This window comes from Venustampulla echinocandica (genome assembly GCF_003357145.1).
Source record: "Venustampulla echinocandica strain BP 5553 chromosome Unknown scaffold_13, whole genome shotgun sequence".
NCBI lineage: Eukaryota > Fungi > Ascomycota > Leotiomycetes > Helotiales > Pleuroascaceae > Venustampulla > Venustampulla echinocandica.
In genome coordinates, this window is record NW_022474218.1 from 253,772 (window position 1) to 266,620 (window position 12,849).

Here is a 12,849-nt window from a genome sequence, read left to right on the forward strand (position 1 = left end):
GCTGGTTCGGATCTGGCAGGCTCGGATTCAATCACATAAGTTGGTCCAGCCACTTCCTCATAGGGATAATCGTAAGACCCAAACGGTGGCGCCTCCTGCTCGCCAGTCTCTCTTTCACCAGGGGTGGCCTCAACGACCAGTTCGTCCGCCTATCGATACTGCCACCCCCCTTATATCGAATAGAGATGAGTGAGCAAGGCAGCAGCATCTGTCACAGAATGTCAGCGCGTTATCCAACCTACTTCGGGTCATCAAACCCCGCTTATGCATACCTTGTCCTGTTAAGCCCCCCAGTGTGAACAACTCCAGCAGCAACGATGCTGACACACCTCGTTCTGGTTATATGCATTCACGTACGAATGCAAACAGTTGCCCCCCGTATTCGGTCCATTATAACAATTGCAGCACTTCCAGTAGCCACCCATAGCATTATGGGCGCATCCAACATCGCCACAGAGCGACTGGGTCTGGTTGGACTCGGTACGCCTAACATCGCTGCACATAACCCGTCCACGGCGACCCCGGGTTGAGTCGTCACAGTAATCAATGTGACGTGACACGTGCCGCCCGCAGCGGTGGACAGTTTTAATCGAGTGGCACATCCTCTTCGGCTGTGACTCAGGGTGAGGTTTTATAGACGTATATAAAAGAGATGTGACGAAATAGTTTTGAGATATATAACGAGAGAGGTGCTAAAAGATAGTAAGTAGCTGACGAAGTTGGAGGTATACATAGTTTAGGGATGGACCGTAACTTAAATACATGGCCGAGCAGCGCGTCTCTTTCTACCCACGGCTCGCCGTTTCTATGAGAGGTGCTTGTCTAGATCACGGGCGGTAAAGTACGTTCACCAGTTGGAGCCGCCAGTTCAGGAGAGTTGAATCAAGATGATTTTCGATCCACTAGAAAGCCTCATTATAATTCTGTAACGTGGCATATCATTAATTCAACTAGAACCACTGGCTGACACTGCTCTTTCTGCGGTACCCAGGTTGAATAGTCAGTGAAGACCCCAGCTTCAGTGCAGTAATTAGCGCGCGCCTGCTGCTATATCTCCACATCAGCTCAAACGTTTGAGGTACGTGCAACGGGGCCGGGGAGGTGGCGCGTAATTCCGACATTGGCTGGCGCTTCTCCAAGAAGTCTTACTCGGTCTAGAAAGGTGTCCGTGCGTGGGATTAGTGGCTAGCGTGTACTTCGTATGCCACTTGTCCTCTACGAATAATATTAGGTCACACTGCATGCTGTTTTCTGTTCTGACGAGATATTCATCGCGAAATACTTACTCTATCCTCAGTCCAGTCCTCTAGACCAAAGCTATGGCAACCGGCGAGGATAGAGCTCAGTGGGAGAAGAATCTCGACTATTACATCCAAGGGGTCAATGGAGAAATCGGCCAGGGTTATGACTTTACTATCGTCTGTAACAGCAAACGCTTTGTGGTGGCAGTGTGGCCAGGCCCCCTTCCGGACGACCAAACAACATCGCTTCTCTCCCGCTACAGTAAAGCAGTTCTGGCGGATGACGAGGAAGAGATACAAAATGTCCAAGACAAAATCGACGATATAATCTACGAAGCTGGATGGCAGAGGTTTGCTCGTTTAGCGCCAGCGATCGAAAATGGATCTCCAAGATCCCCTATAGATCTGCATTCCCGCCTTAATCCAGAAACTTTCTATTTTCGTCTGGTTATAGATGGAGAAAATACAGACATAGTACAAGAAAGCCCTCCACCACCAAAATTTCGCCCCTTCCATCTCGACATCAAATTCGAATCAAATTTGCCGAGATACTCAGCAAGAGAAGTTTTCGTAGCAAAAAAACTTCCAGGTACAGGCTTCATAGCCAAAGTCTCAGTCAACGGACAGGACATGTGTTGCAAGGTTGGGACGCCTATCTACGGAAAGGCAGTGCAGCGGGAATACGAGTGTTTGCAGAAGATTGCGGTGTCTAAACACGCCTCTTCTATCCGAGCACCCAAACTAATCGGCTTTATTTTTGACGATGATGGAGGCATTATTGGGATCTTAGAAGAGTTCATTCCGCATGCACGTACATTGGGTAGGATGGAAGGTATCCAAGCCATTTCCGGCGGGCGAAGGAGAAAGTGGGCTGAGCAGATTAGGCAGAGCATTGATCTGCTGCATGAGATCGGCGTGGTATGGGGTGATGGTAAGCCGGATAATATTCTCATTAATTCGGAAACAGATGATAGCTGTTTAGTTGATTTCGGAGGCAGCTTTACGGACGGTTGGGTGGATGTAGAGTTGAAGGAAACGTGCAGGGGGGATGAGCAAGCGGTGAAGAAGATCATTGATTTCTTAGCTATTGACGAGCTTCTAGAATGCTAATAGGTCTTATCATCACCTCCTTTTGTATTTGCGAGTTATACGGATGCAATCTTGTTGCTAGATGAAATAGACGCGTATAACAAATCGGGAGTCGCGGTTTAATGAAGCAGTTCTTTCTATAATTATCAGTTCCAACACCCATGCATTGGCTGACATATCTTCGGTGGTCGTGAGGCTGTTGATGCTTTAGAACCCCGTGCTTAAAGCTAAGTTAGCTCCGTCACTACAACGGCACTATATCCAGTCAGCAACCTCGTTCTTTTCCTTTCTGCTATTGTCAGACCCACGACCTTATTCACGGCTGCCACAGACAAAATGGTATCGCTAAAAGATGTCCAGGGCAAGGTTTACAACTTCAGGAACAAGTCAGAATGCGTCGGTTTGGGCATGCCTACTCTCGATGTCACAAACGTCGTACGTAACTACATGGTCCTCGTCCGAGATATTGTGCTAGGAAAGTTGGAGTATATAAAAGTTATGACAGTAAGTACTATACTTGAAGTTTAAATCATCACCTGCTAAGATCAAATCCTCTAGATCACCTTGATATTAAAGGATAATAGCGACTACGTCCCTATTTCGCTAATACTAAAGAAAGGCTATCGCTCAGTACAGAGTAGCGTATTCTCCTTCGAGGATTCGGGACACGCTGCAGTGTTTTTCGCTAGACGCTAGGTGACCAACAGATGTTCAAATTTCAATACAGATATTCTGTTGAAAGGAAGTAGAGCGGAATAATTATATACCGATTAGGTGATCCGGAAGGTTCGGCGTTGCTGTGGACGAGACAGACGAATAAGCTGGTTTGTGAGACAGTGTTGCCTGGTGGGAGGGAGGGGGTTGAGGGTTTGGAGTTGGGTGGATCGTATTATGAGAGCGCGGTGCCGGTTGTGGAGTTGCAAGTTGCGAAGGCGGGGTTTAGGTGAGTATTTCTGATGGGTTGAGTTTTTCGAAGATCATGGATACTAATAGAGGTGTTTGATAGGCTTGGTCGATGGTTGGATTTCATTGCTCAAGGGGGGAAGAGCGAACTATAGGAGTAGGGAGTGATGAAAGTCATTATAGTATTATATCCTTATTATATACCTATTCTATTTGCAATTTTAGTCCCGTCTTATTCTCGACTTGGAAATATCAATCATCCTTCTATCTCTGATTTTTATAATCAGTAGTTTTAAAGACCCATAACTCCCATGGCTATAACGACCGACGCCTTTTACTACCCTGTACGACTTAGCTACTGATAACACTTATTTCCTTCTGGCCCAACCTAGGAAGCTTCAGCTGCAAAGTAAGCGAAAGTGATATCACCGAAAGAACTGCAGCCATCATAAATGTTGCTCTCAACGACGCCGCATAAGAATCGATGACTTGCTCGCGGTAAGGTTCCCCCAACCCAGGTATGGCGGTAATGGATTTCCGAACTGCTTCAATTACCTTGAATGCTCGTTAGCGCGCTGAAGGGTAGGCAATAGGGAAGACGATACTCACTTGGTATTTATCTGGCCCGGTAACGAGCTGCTCAAGATAGTAATACAGCGCATTCTGCAGTACAAGACTACCAGTCGCGACACCGAGAACCGTCCCCAAGGAGCGCCATAGAATCAAGGTGCTCGTGACGACAGCCTGTTCGGATTGATCTGACACGGCCAGCACGGCCATGAAAGTAGCGGGGAACATGAAGCCTCCGCCTGCACTGTATGGAACAAGTAAGAGCACATACGCCCATTCAGGCAGTTTCCTCCCCATCAACGAAAGCGCCACCGGCCCAACGAAAAGAAACACCACTCCAGCTACCAACGGTGCTTTTAGCCGCTTCGACCACGTTATGAAGAAGCCTGTTGCAGTGCCGGCTGTTGATGCCGAAATGGCTGGGACGATTAAGCGTAGTCCGGAGGTAGTTGCGGATTCTAGCAAGACGGCCTGGAAATATAAGGGGATATTGAAGAGGATTGCGTTCATTATTATTGCGCCGATGCTGTTTGAAATTATGAGGCTGGCTCGCGGGTCTTTTATTAGGAGTTTTAAGGGCATGATGGGAAGCTCCACGTGGGATTCGACCCATATGAATAGCGGGAATGCGATGCTGAAGATCACGAGTGATGCTATGACGAATGGATGGGACCAGGAATACACGTTGCCGCCGAGATTCTAAATAATATCATTAGCACGGAACTTCGAAAAAGGGTGGCATTAAGTATAGGAGAATAACGAAAAACTTTCAATCAGCGGGCCCTGGAAACACGACATGTGTCTTTCCCTTGTCATTCGCTCATTCTATGATGTAGACGTTGTGGGATTTATAGGGAACTATCCACGCTGGTTACCCAGAGCCTTCTTTCTTCACTTGAAGCCTGAAATTGCAATATCAAGTATTCCAAATAATGACGCTTATGAATGACATACGTACCAATCCAAGAATCAAAAAAGTAACCGACGTCGTAAGCAGAATCGACCCCTTATAATCGAAAACCTTCATAGCTTCCCACACAGTCTTCTTCTGCATACCCGCTTCCAAACCAAGGTCATCCGGAACAGTAAAGATCGCGACGCATAAGCACGCCGTCAAAATCGGGAGCTGGATTCCAAATTCCCACCGCCATCCAAGATTATCCGCAATCGCGCCACCCAGCGCTGCTCCTAATGCAGAGCCGACGCCAAAGATGATGTTTATGTACGACTGATACGTCCCGCGGATCTCAATCGGCACAATATCGCTGGTGATGATCGAGCCTAGGGTAATCATCCCACCAGCACCAAAGCCGCACATCGCTCGAGCCATGATGAAGGAGAGCATGGACTGCGCGAGAGCACACCATATCGTTGCTCCTAGGAAAACAGCTAGAGAGAGTACGTATGGTGGTTTCCTGCCAATGGTATCTGAGAGGCGTCCGAAGAGGGGCTGAAAAGCCGTCGAAGTCAACAGGAATGCTGTCGATAGCCAGGATGCGCTATTGGAGCTGTGGAAATGGGATGTGATGATCGGATGGCTGGAAACCATGATTGTCGAGTCAAAACAGGCTACGAAATACGTAGTGAGAACGCCGGCGAATATCACCCAGAATCGAGCAACGCTGAGACCTGCAAGGAATGGCGACTTCGATTCCACCTCGGCTTCTCCTTCATCGTCGTCTTCTTCTATAGCTTCCTGATTGCTCCCTATCGTGCTTGTGAAGGATTTTCGCCGGCTACTAGCATGGCTTCGGTCTCGTCTCCGTGATCTTGATAGGCTGTATCTTCGAGGTCCTCGAAGCATCGCCGTTGCCTGTGATTCGGGTTCCAGTCCAAGGCCGGTAGTTATGGACTCGGATCTGGACACGAGATTGTCAAACTCGTTTGGGTCGATCTCTCCATCGTAAGGATCTTCGTCTGTTGCTGTGTCGTCCGATACAGCCCCATGGCTGGATAGCCCATCACTAGCTGCGGAAAGTAGAGCTGTTCGTTCGGTGGGGTTATCGCCTTCGAACGCAGAATTGTGGGATCTGCCCCAAAGCCCCGGTTCTTGGGCGGTTTGACTCGCCGTCATGATCGTGTGACACTTTCAGGAGTGTCGTTGTTGGGAAGTAACAGCTTATCCGTAAACTAGACCTTCGTACTCCTCACAGCAGGACCCTCTCACCACAGATCATGAATGTGACGTATTGCCAGTCGTTTCAACGTTCAACTCATCCTCAGAAGCTTCTCAATAGCTTTCGTATCCCCAAATGAGAGCTATCTCGAGCAAGAAACTAATTTGCTCATATGACTCACAGCCCATCCAGAAATTCAGAAATTACTACGTCTCCAACTCTCCGACTCTCGGAGTGTGACTTTGAAAGTACTTTCGCACCTACGAACAAAACTCCAAAAAATGGCAGAGAACAAGAATAAAGGGCAATAAACGCTTGTTTCACGAATAACAAGCTCTTATAAGGAATGCGGGGACTCTCCGAAGTCCAGGCCACAAACCCCACGTTTGCCGTGGCACTAGCCATTATCGTAAGCATTCTGCGGAGTGAGGGTGTGAGGCGGAGCGAAAACGGCTGCAAGTAATATGACGGTGAGGGATTAAGCTTCCTGTGGAAAGAAGCGGTGCTGCTAAAAGCACCGTGGGACTTTTTGGGGATTGTTTATTGCGGGATGGATGGAAGAGCGGTGATTGAGATACTTGCCTACCTACCTACCTAGTAGCTAGCTAGATAGTATAATAATTAGAAGTTCAAAACATTAGGACGGGGTGTAACCTTATTAACCGTTGGTGAAACTGTACGAAAGCACGCCAGTGGTTACTAAAACACGGCTAACAACGGCCCGCCGACCTCGGCACGTCGTTCTTATCTTATCGCAACTATTTCTCGCGGGGTAACACTTACATCTATTCTACATCTCCAACTCCATCTACATCTACAACTACATCTTCCTCCCAACCATCCAATTCCCCCACCACCAACCCAAACCAAACCCCCAAAATGCCCTCTCCCCCCCTCCGAATAGCCATCCTCGAATGCGACCACCCCCCCGCAAACGCCCGCGTCAAATTCGGCCACTACGGCGGCGTCTTCACCTCCCTCCTCAACTCCGCCGCCGCGACGCTCACCCCGCCACCCGCCCTCCAAATCTCCCGCTATGACGTCGTAACAGCGCAAGAATACCCCCCCCTAGACGCCATCGACGCCATCCTCATCACCGGCTCCCGCTTCACAGCCTTCGAGTCCGACCCATGGATCCTGAAGCTCGTCGACTTCGTAAAATCCATCCTCGCCCAGGACCGCATCCGCATAATCGGCGTCTGCTTCGGGCACCAAATCCTCGCCCGCGCCCTCGGCGCCCCCGTGCATCGCAGTCCCATCGGCTGGGAAATCAGCGTCGTCCCTCTGACGCTGACGCCCGTGGGGAAGAAGCTCTTCGGGGTAGACAAGCTGGCGATTCATCAGATGCATCGGGATGTGGTGGGGGAGTATCCCGAGGGCGTGGAGAAGCTGGCGTATACGGATACGTGCCCCGTGCAGGGCATGTATGTGAAGAATCGGTTTATTACCGTGCAGGGACATCCGGAGTTTACGGAGGAGATTGTGAGGGAGCTGCTGGCGGTGAGGCATGAGAGCGGGATTTTTGATGGGGCGACGTTTGGGGAGGGGATGGGGAGGGTGGCGGATGGGCAAGATGGGGTGGTGGTTGCGAGGGCGTTTTTGAAGTTTTTGTTGGAGGATTAGGGTGGGGATTTTTAACGTTCGTTACTTATATAAACTGGTTATACTATAAGGTAGGTTTGTATATATCAGAGAGCTAAACACTTAAAATATAAAGATTCACATCACGTTATACACACAGAAGTTCAAATACACGTTTCCTGTATTCGTCTTAATATAAATATTACATGTGTTTTTATTGTCCATGGCGGCGGGTATCCTATCCTATCCTATCCATCCATCCACTAATCTATCTATATCCCACAACAACATCGCCCGCGCCATATCTGTTCTTTTCATTCAGTATAAGAGTTGAGATTTATCTTTATCCGTCTTCTCGCACACACACCACACACACCTATGTGCGCCATGAGGAAAATGCAAAACACCGTTTCTTTCCCCAGCGACCATTCGCTAAAAGGAAACAAAAAACACCATAGGAACGCCATGAGGTATGGCTCAATGTTGATACAATGACGCAAGCAACAGAGCAGGTTTTTTTTAGGACAGCAAGGAAATACGATACCCATTCCATTCCCCCCTAGCGAGTTTTTTGTGCAAAATGGCACGGGTATCAAAGAAAACAAAGGAAAATTAAAGTTCTGGTCGAGTGCCGGGAGTTGGGTGGTGGTGGATTTTCTAGGAGAGATTATCCACCGCAGTTAGGAAATTTGTTGGTTGGTATAGACATCGAAGAACTGGGCTGGAGGAGGTAGTGCGGAGAGACGGAGGCCAAAATTAGATGGCTGCTGTCTCGGCATTGCCGCCACCGCCGAGTAATTCGAGGATTTTGTTGGAGACGGCTCCGGGATAGCCGCGGCTGAGCATCTCCTGGACGATGGCCTTGGCGCCGGATCGGTCTTCGACGGCGAGGTAGGCGCGGGTCATAGCCTCGTATGTGCTTGGCTCGCGCTTCTCACGACCGACGGATTGGAAGATGGATTTGCTCTTGTTGATGTCCTTTGCGTTGGCCCAGCCGTGGATGAGAGTGTTGGCGATGTATGGTGTCATTGCTACACCTCGCGAAGACATCTTCTGGAGGATTGGCTCGGTATCCGTGACGCGGTGGTTGGCAACCATGGATTCGAAGAGTGCTTGGTAGAGGCAGGCTTGGGGACGGATTGAGTTGTCGGCCATGACCGAATCGAACACAGCGTTGGCACCCTCCATATCGTGAAGAACGCAGCCCTTGGCGTGGATCAATGACGAGTAATGGACAGCCTCGGGCTTTTGACCGGTGCTGCGGATGACATCCAGGACGGCCTCAGCAGCTGGCATGTTGACAGGCTCGAGGGTGGCATGGGTATCCACGAGAAGCTTGTAGGTGTGGTTGGTTGGCTGGATGCCCTTGCTCTTCATTCGCTCATAGTATGCGAGGACCTTGCTCTTGTCACGCTTTGTAGTAAGGAAGAACTGCATCAGGCTGTTGTACGGAGCAGCACGAGCCTTGTAGTTTGGCATCGACTCCATCTCTTCAAACAGTTCCTCGGCGAACTTCTCATCGCTAACTCGGCAAAGAGCGTTGACAATGGTTCCGTACGTAACGCTAGTAGGTCGGATACCAAGGCTGCGCATCTCAGCGAAGTAGAAGAGGCAGTCGTCAATGCGGCGAGCCTTTCCAAGCTTGCCAATGAGGGCGTTGTAGAGGAAGGAAGATGGCTCGACACCTTCAGCCTTGGCGCGATGGAAGATCTTCACAGCCTCGGTGGCTTCGTCGAAGGTCTTGGTCGACTCCTTCAGTGTGGTGATATACAGTCCGAAGGTGTTGGCAGTTGGAGCAGCGCCCATATCCAGAAGCTCTTGGTGATATTGAGCGGCAAGAGTGCGGTTACCGAGGGTTAGGCAGGCTCCAACCATGGCATCAAGTATCGAGGCCCAGCCATAACGAACACTCGAGTATTGCTGAAGCAGAGGAATATCAGATCGAGCCATGCTGAGGATTTCATGGACCAGGTTCATCCGTTCCTCACGTGCAGCAGCGGAAATGAGCTTGGCGTATGTGATATAACGTGGATGACGACCAGCCCGGCGAATGTTCTTGAATCGACCCAGCGCCTCGTTCAACCGTGAGCCCTTGACACGACCATTGTTGCCTCGCTCTAGCTCGTCTGCAATGAGTGCAGAGCCTTTGAAATCGGTTGAAGCAGCATATGGATCGAAGCTGTCTTCATAAGCGGGTGCAGGTCGGTATGGCGTAGGTGTGAAGCTTTGTTGGAAGATGGGTGTATCTGCAACGGCTCCACGATTATCTGTGATGCCACGGGTGGTCATGAACTTATTGATTAGCTCAGCACCCTCTTCGATCTCATCATGCACGCTAGTAGTAATATCAACGCCGGACAACCGAATGCGAGCAAACATCTGCTCCGACTGCGATAGACCCTCGGCGACCTGTCCGGAGCCAATCATGGCGATGGCGTACATGACCGCTGGCTCAATGAATGAGGCGGGCACATTCCTCTCGGGATGGGACAAGATATGCCAGTACCGTTGAGCTGCGGCAACATCGCCAGCACGAACGCTAAGAGCAAGCATGGCCATAGCAGGAGTTGTAACATCCTGGAAGTTTGAGGGGATATTAGCGAATGCTGTAATGGCAATCGCCTTGTTGCCCTTGTCCGCAGCCGCCGTCGCGATCTTGCTCATTGCAGCAGGCTTCGCAGAGTCGCTGAGACTCTCAGCCCATTCAAGGGCCTCCGTTAGCATGCTACGTTCAAGCATGCCCTGCACAAAGCCTCCATGGATAATGGAGTCCTTGATGGGTGTGACGTTGGATCCGTAAGAGTCAATGATCTTCTTGTAGAATTTCGAGGCACCTTCCAGTCTGTCAGATGTAATATAAGCTCTGATGACAGCAGCATAAACTGGTCCGTCCTGGCGGTCTCTCAATTCAACATCGCCCTTGTCATGTGCTATAGCCAGCTGCTTGTATTCATTGTAACACTCGACAGCGCTGCTAAGATCTCCGGTTTGCGTGAAACCTTTGATCATTGGGGGGAAAGTAGCCGCCAATGGGGCAATCTGGCTCGACTCCATATGCTCATACAGTCGGATCATGTCCGGTACTCTGCCAGCAGCCGAACATGCCTGGATGAGTGAATGGTAGGTCTCAGGTGGATATGACCGATCCTTGCGGTAGACAATCGAAGCATCAAATAATCTGATGGCCAGATCAAGTCTATCGTCCTCAGCAAGAATAGCAAATTCAACTTCGTTTGATGGGAACATGAATTTGCCGGGGGCCTCCATGCCACCAAAGCGCACACGCTTCTCCTCCAAGGACTGTTTCAGCGAGGAAACCTCGATGGATCGGGAAGAAAGCAAGTTGATCAGGGTTTTGTAGGTCGAGGTGTTTGGCAAGACCTTGCGCCTGAGCATGTCTGAGTAGACATCCAGGGCCTTTGGAACAACCTGGATCCTCTCTGACGGGAGATGGATGGCGGCATCTAGGAGAGCATTGTATGCGGCTGCGGTAGGCTGGGTGCCAGCAACCAGCATCGCCTCGAAAACCGCCGGGATTTCCGCATATCGGCCGGCCTCAGAGAGCTTGGTCAGGTGATCAGCATAACTTTGAGACTGCAAGTCCGATGCGGTGCTAAGGGTGGTGAATGAGCTCGTGGGCGTCTTGAGGTTCGACTCGGCCGCGGAGACGGCCGGAGACTGAATATCGGAGACAGGAGGCGTAGGCACGCGAGCCGCGACAACGCTCAACTCGGCCTCAAAAATTGCCTGCTCATTTCGAGACTTGATCTCCTTTGCAATGGCAGCATCAATCTCCGCAAGAGCGGCTTCCTCCTCGGCCCCTAATTCCACCCTCTTCACGCCATCCAACGCACTCGCGCTGTGCGACCTCTCAATCGGCCTCAATGCAACCTCGGCACTGCTGTTGGCCTCCGCCTCCACCTCACTCAACGGCTCCCACTCAATCCGCTTCGTAAACTGGAACTGCGTCCATTCCTCCTCCGGCTCGCCTGCAGCATGATGGCGCTTCCACGCCTCGAAGTAGGCGTCTAAACCCCCATCTGTCTTGAGAACTTCCGGTTTTGCCTCCTGTCGGGTCTCCTGCACTATCGTGCTCGGCTGGCTGCTGTTGTGAAAGGCATTTTGGAAATGGTACTGGCGGGTGCCGACCTTGCTGGCGCGACGATGTAGGGAGAAGCGCGAGCGATTGGAGGTGGCGTAGGACTGGGGGTGGGTGGCCGCAACGACGGATTGGGCGTAACCGTGGGTGATGGATTTCGCAAGTCCTTGACGTGCGAGATTGGAGTAGAGGTGAGGAATTGGCATTTAGTTATCGGTTGGGCCTCTCAGGATTGGGAGAGGAGGCTGTGATGGGGGGGAGAGCTGTCAGCAAATGTGATGGTGGTGGTGGTGGTGCCTGGGGGGAAATATTTCTCGAGTTCTCTCAAGGTTGTTGCGTTTGCGCAACCAAGTGCGAAACGCGTCAACACACACGAGCAGATGGAATTTGGATGACTCACTTGGGATCTCAGTTTATATGTCGACTGCAGGTTCATTTGACAGCTAGGGCCGTCAAACGAACGCGCTGGTTATAAAAAGAGTGGTGATGGTTGGGGGTTGGGGAGTTTCGACTCTGGGTAGGTCGAGGTCGAGGCAATGGAGGTTGGAGATGGAGTTGGGAGTTGGACGGAGGACTGAGGTTCAGTCCGGGGCGAGGTATTTTCGTTTTGGCGGCGGTGGCCGTGATGGGTGATGGGTGATGGGTGATGGGTGATTGGGGTCGGGATGTAAACAGGCCGGGCCTGAGGATAAAAGGAGCAGAAAAGAAAAAGGTTCGGGCGGTCTCAGCTTATGAGAGATGATATGATATGGCTCTGGCTTGACTGTGCCCTTTTTCCCTTTAGTTACCTAGGTTGAAGGGGGATGACGAGTCAGGACGACGCAGTGGGTCGGCGAACAAGATTGGCGCGCCTTGACGGGCAATGCAAAAGCAAAGCAAAGCAAAGCAAAGCATACAGTAAGAAAGTATTGGTGGGGCCCTGGATACCGGGGCGTTAAAGGGCGGCGCACCTACGTATGCTTGAGTAGTAGTAGTAAAACAATTAACTCAGTTATGGTTAAAGGCGTCCAGGACTCCAAGGCAGAACCACCACATTAGGGGACTACAGGAAACAATAGGGATGGAACAAAGTGGTCAGCTGGATGCGCAGAGCGAGCAGAAGCCGGAGGCCGCCGACCAAAAGAGCGCAAATCGACCCTGGATCTGTCAGCAGCGGCCAGCCATCGCGCATCACGGACGAGAATCTTGCGGAGCGGAGCGGCGGTTCAAGCTTTTCCACCAAGCGAACCCAGTAGTGGCGCCCCAGTTG

General features: G+C 50.8%; 5 protein-coding genes across 5 annotated transcripts; 3 read left to right on the forward strand and 2 right to left on the reverse strand.

Annotated features, from left to right (window-relative positions):
- Positions 1–1,319: 1,319 nt before the first annotated feature.
- On the forward strand, positions 1,320–2,351 carry BP5553_10062 (Protein kinase-like (PK-like); the record flags this gene model as incomplete). Its single annotated transcript, XM_032018685.1, has 1 exon — positions 1,320–2,351. The coding sequence occupies one exon, from the start codon at positions 1,320–1,322 to the stop codon at positions 2,349–2,351; it is 1,032 nt and encodes a 343-aa protein (XP_031865093.1).
- A 315-nt stretch (positions 2,352–2,666) lies between these two features.
- On the forward strand, positions 2,667–3,026 carry BP5553_10063 (uncharacterized protein; the record flags this gene model as incomplete). Its single annotated transcript, XM_032018686.1, has 2 exons — positions 2,667–2,834; positions 2,889–3,026. The coding sequence occupies 2 exons, from the start codon at positions 2,667–2,669 to the stop codon at positions 3,024–3,026; spliced, it is 306 nt and encodes a 101-aa protein (XP_031865094.1).
- A 558-nt stretch (positions 3,027–3,584) lies between these two features.
- BP5553_10064 (uncharacterized protein) lies at positions 3,585–5,877 on the reverse strand (the record flags this gene model as incomplete). Its single annotated transcript, XM_032018687.1, has 3 exons — positions 3,585–3,788; positions 3,843–4,502; positions 4,762–5,877. 3 exons carry the CDS (start codon positions 5,875–5,877, stop codon positions 3,585–3,587), a joined length of 1,980 nt encoding a protein of 659 aa, XP_031865095.1.
- Positions 5,878–6,799: 922 nt separating this feature from the next.
- On the forward strand, positions 6,800–7,543 carry BP5553_10065 (uncharacterized protein; the record flags this gene model as incomplete). Its single annotated transcript, XM_032018688.1, has 1 exon — positions 6,800–7,543. One exon carries the CDS (start codon positions 6,800–6,802, stop codon positions 7,541–7,543), a length of 744 nt encoding a protein of 247 aa, XP_031865096.1.
- A 714-nt stretch (positions 7,544–8,257) lies between these two features.
- Positions 8,258–11,806, reverse strand: BP5553_10066 (Uncharacterized protein; the record flags this gene model as incomplete). The annotated part of the gene is made up of 1 exon (XM_032018689.1): positions 8,258–11,806. One exon carries the CDS (start codon positions 11,804–11,806, stop codon positions 8,258–8,260), a length of 3,549 nt encoding a protein of 1,182 aa, XP_031865097.1.
- Between the last annotated feature and the right edge of the window lie 1,043 nt (positions 11,807–12,849).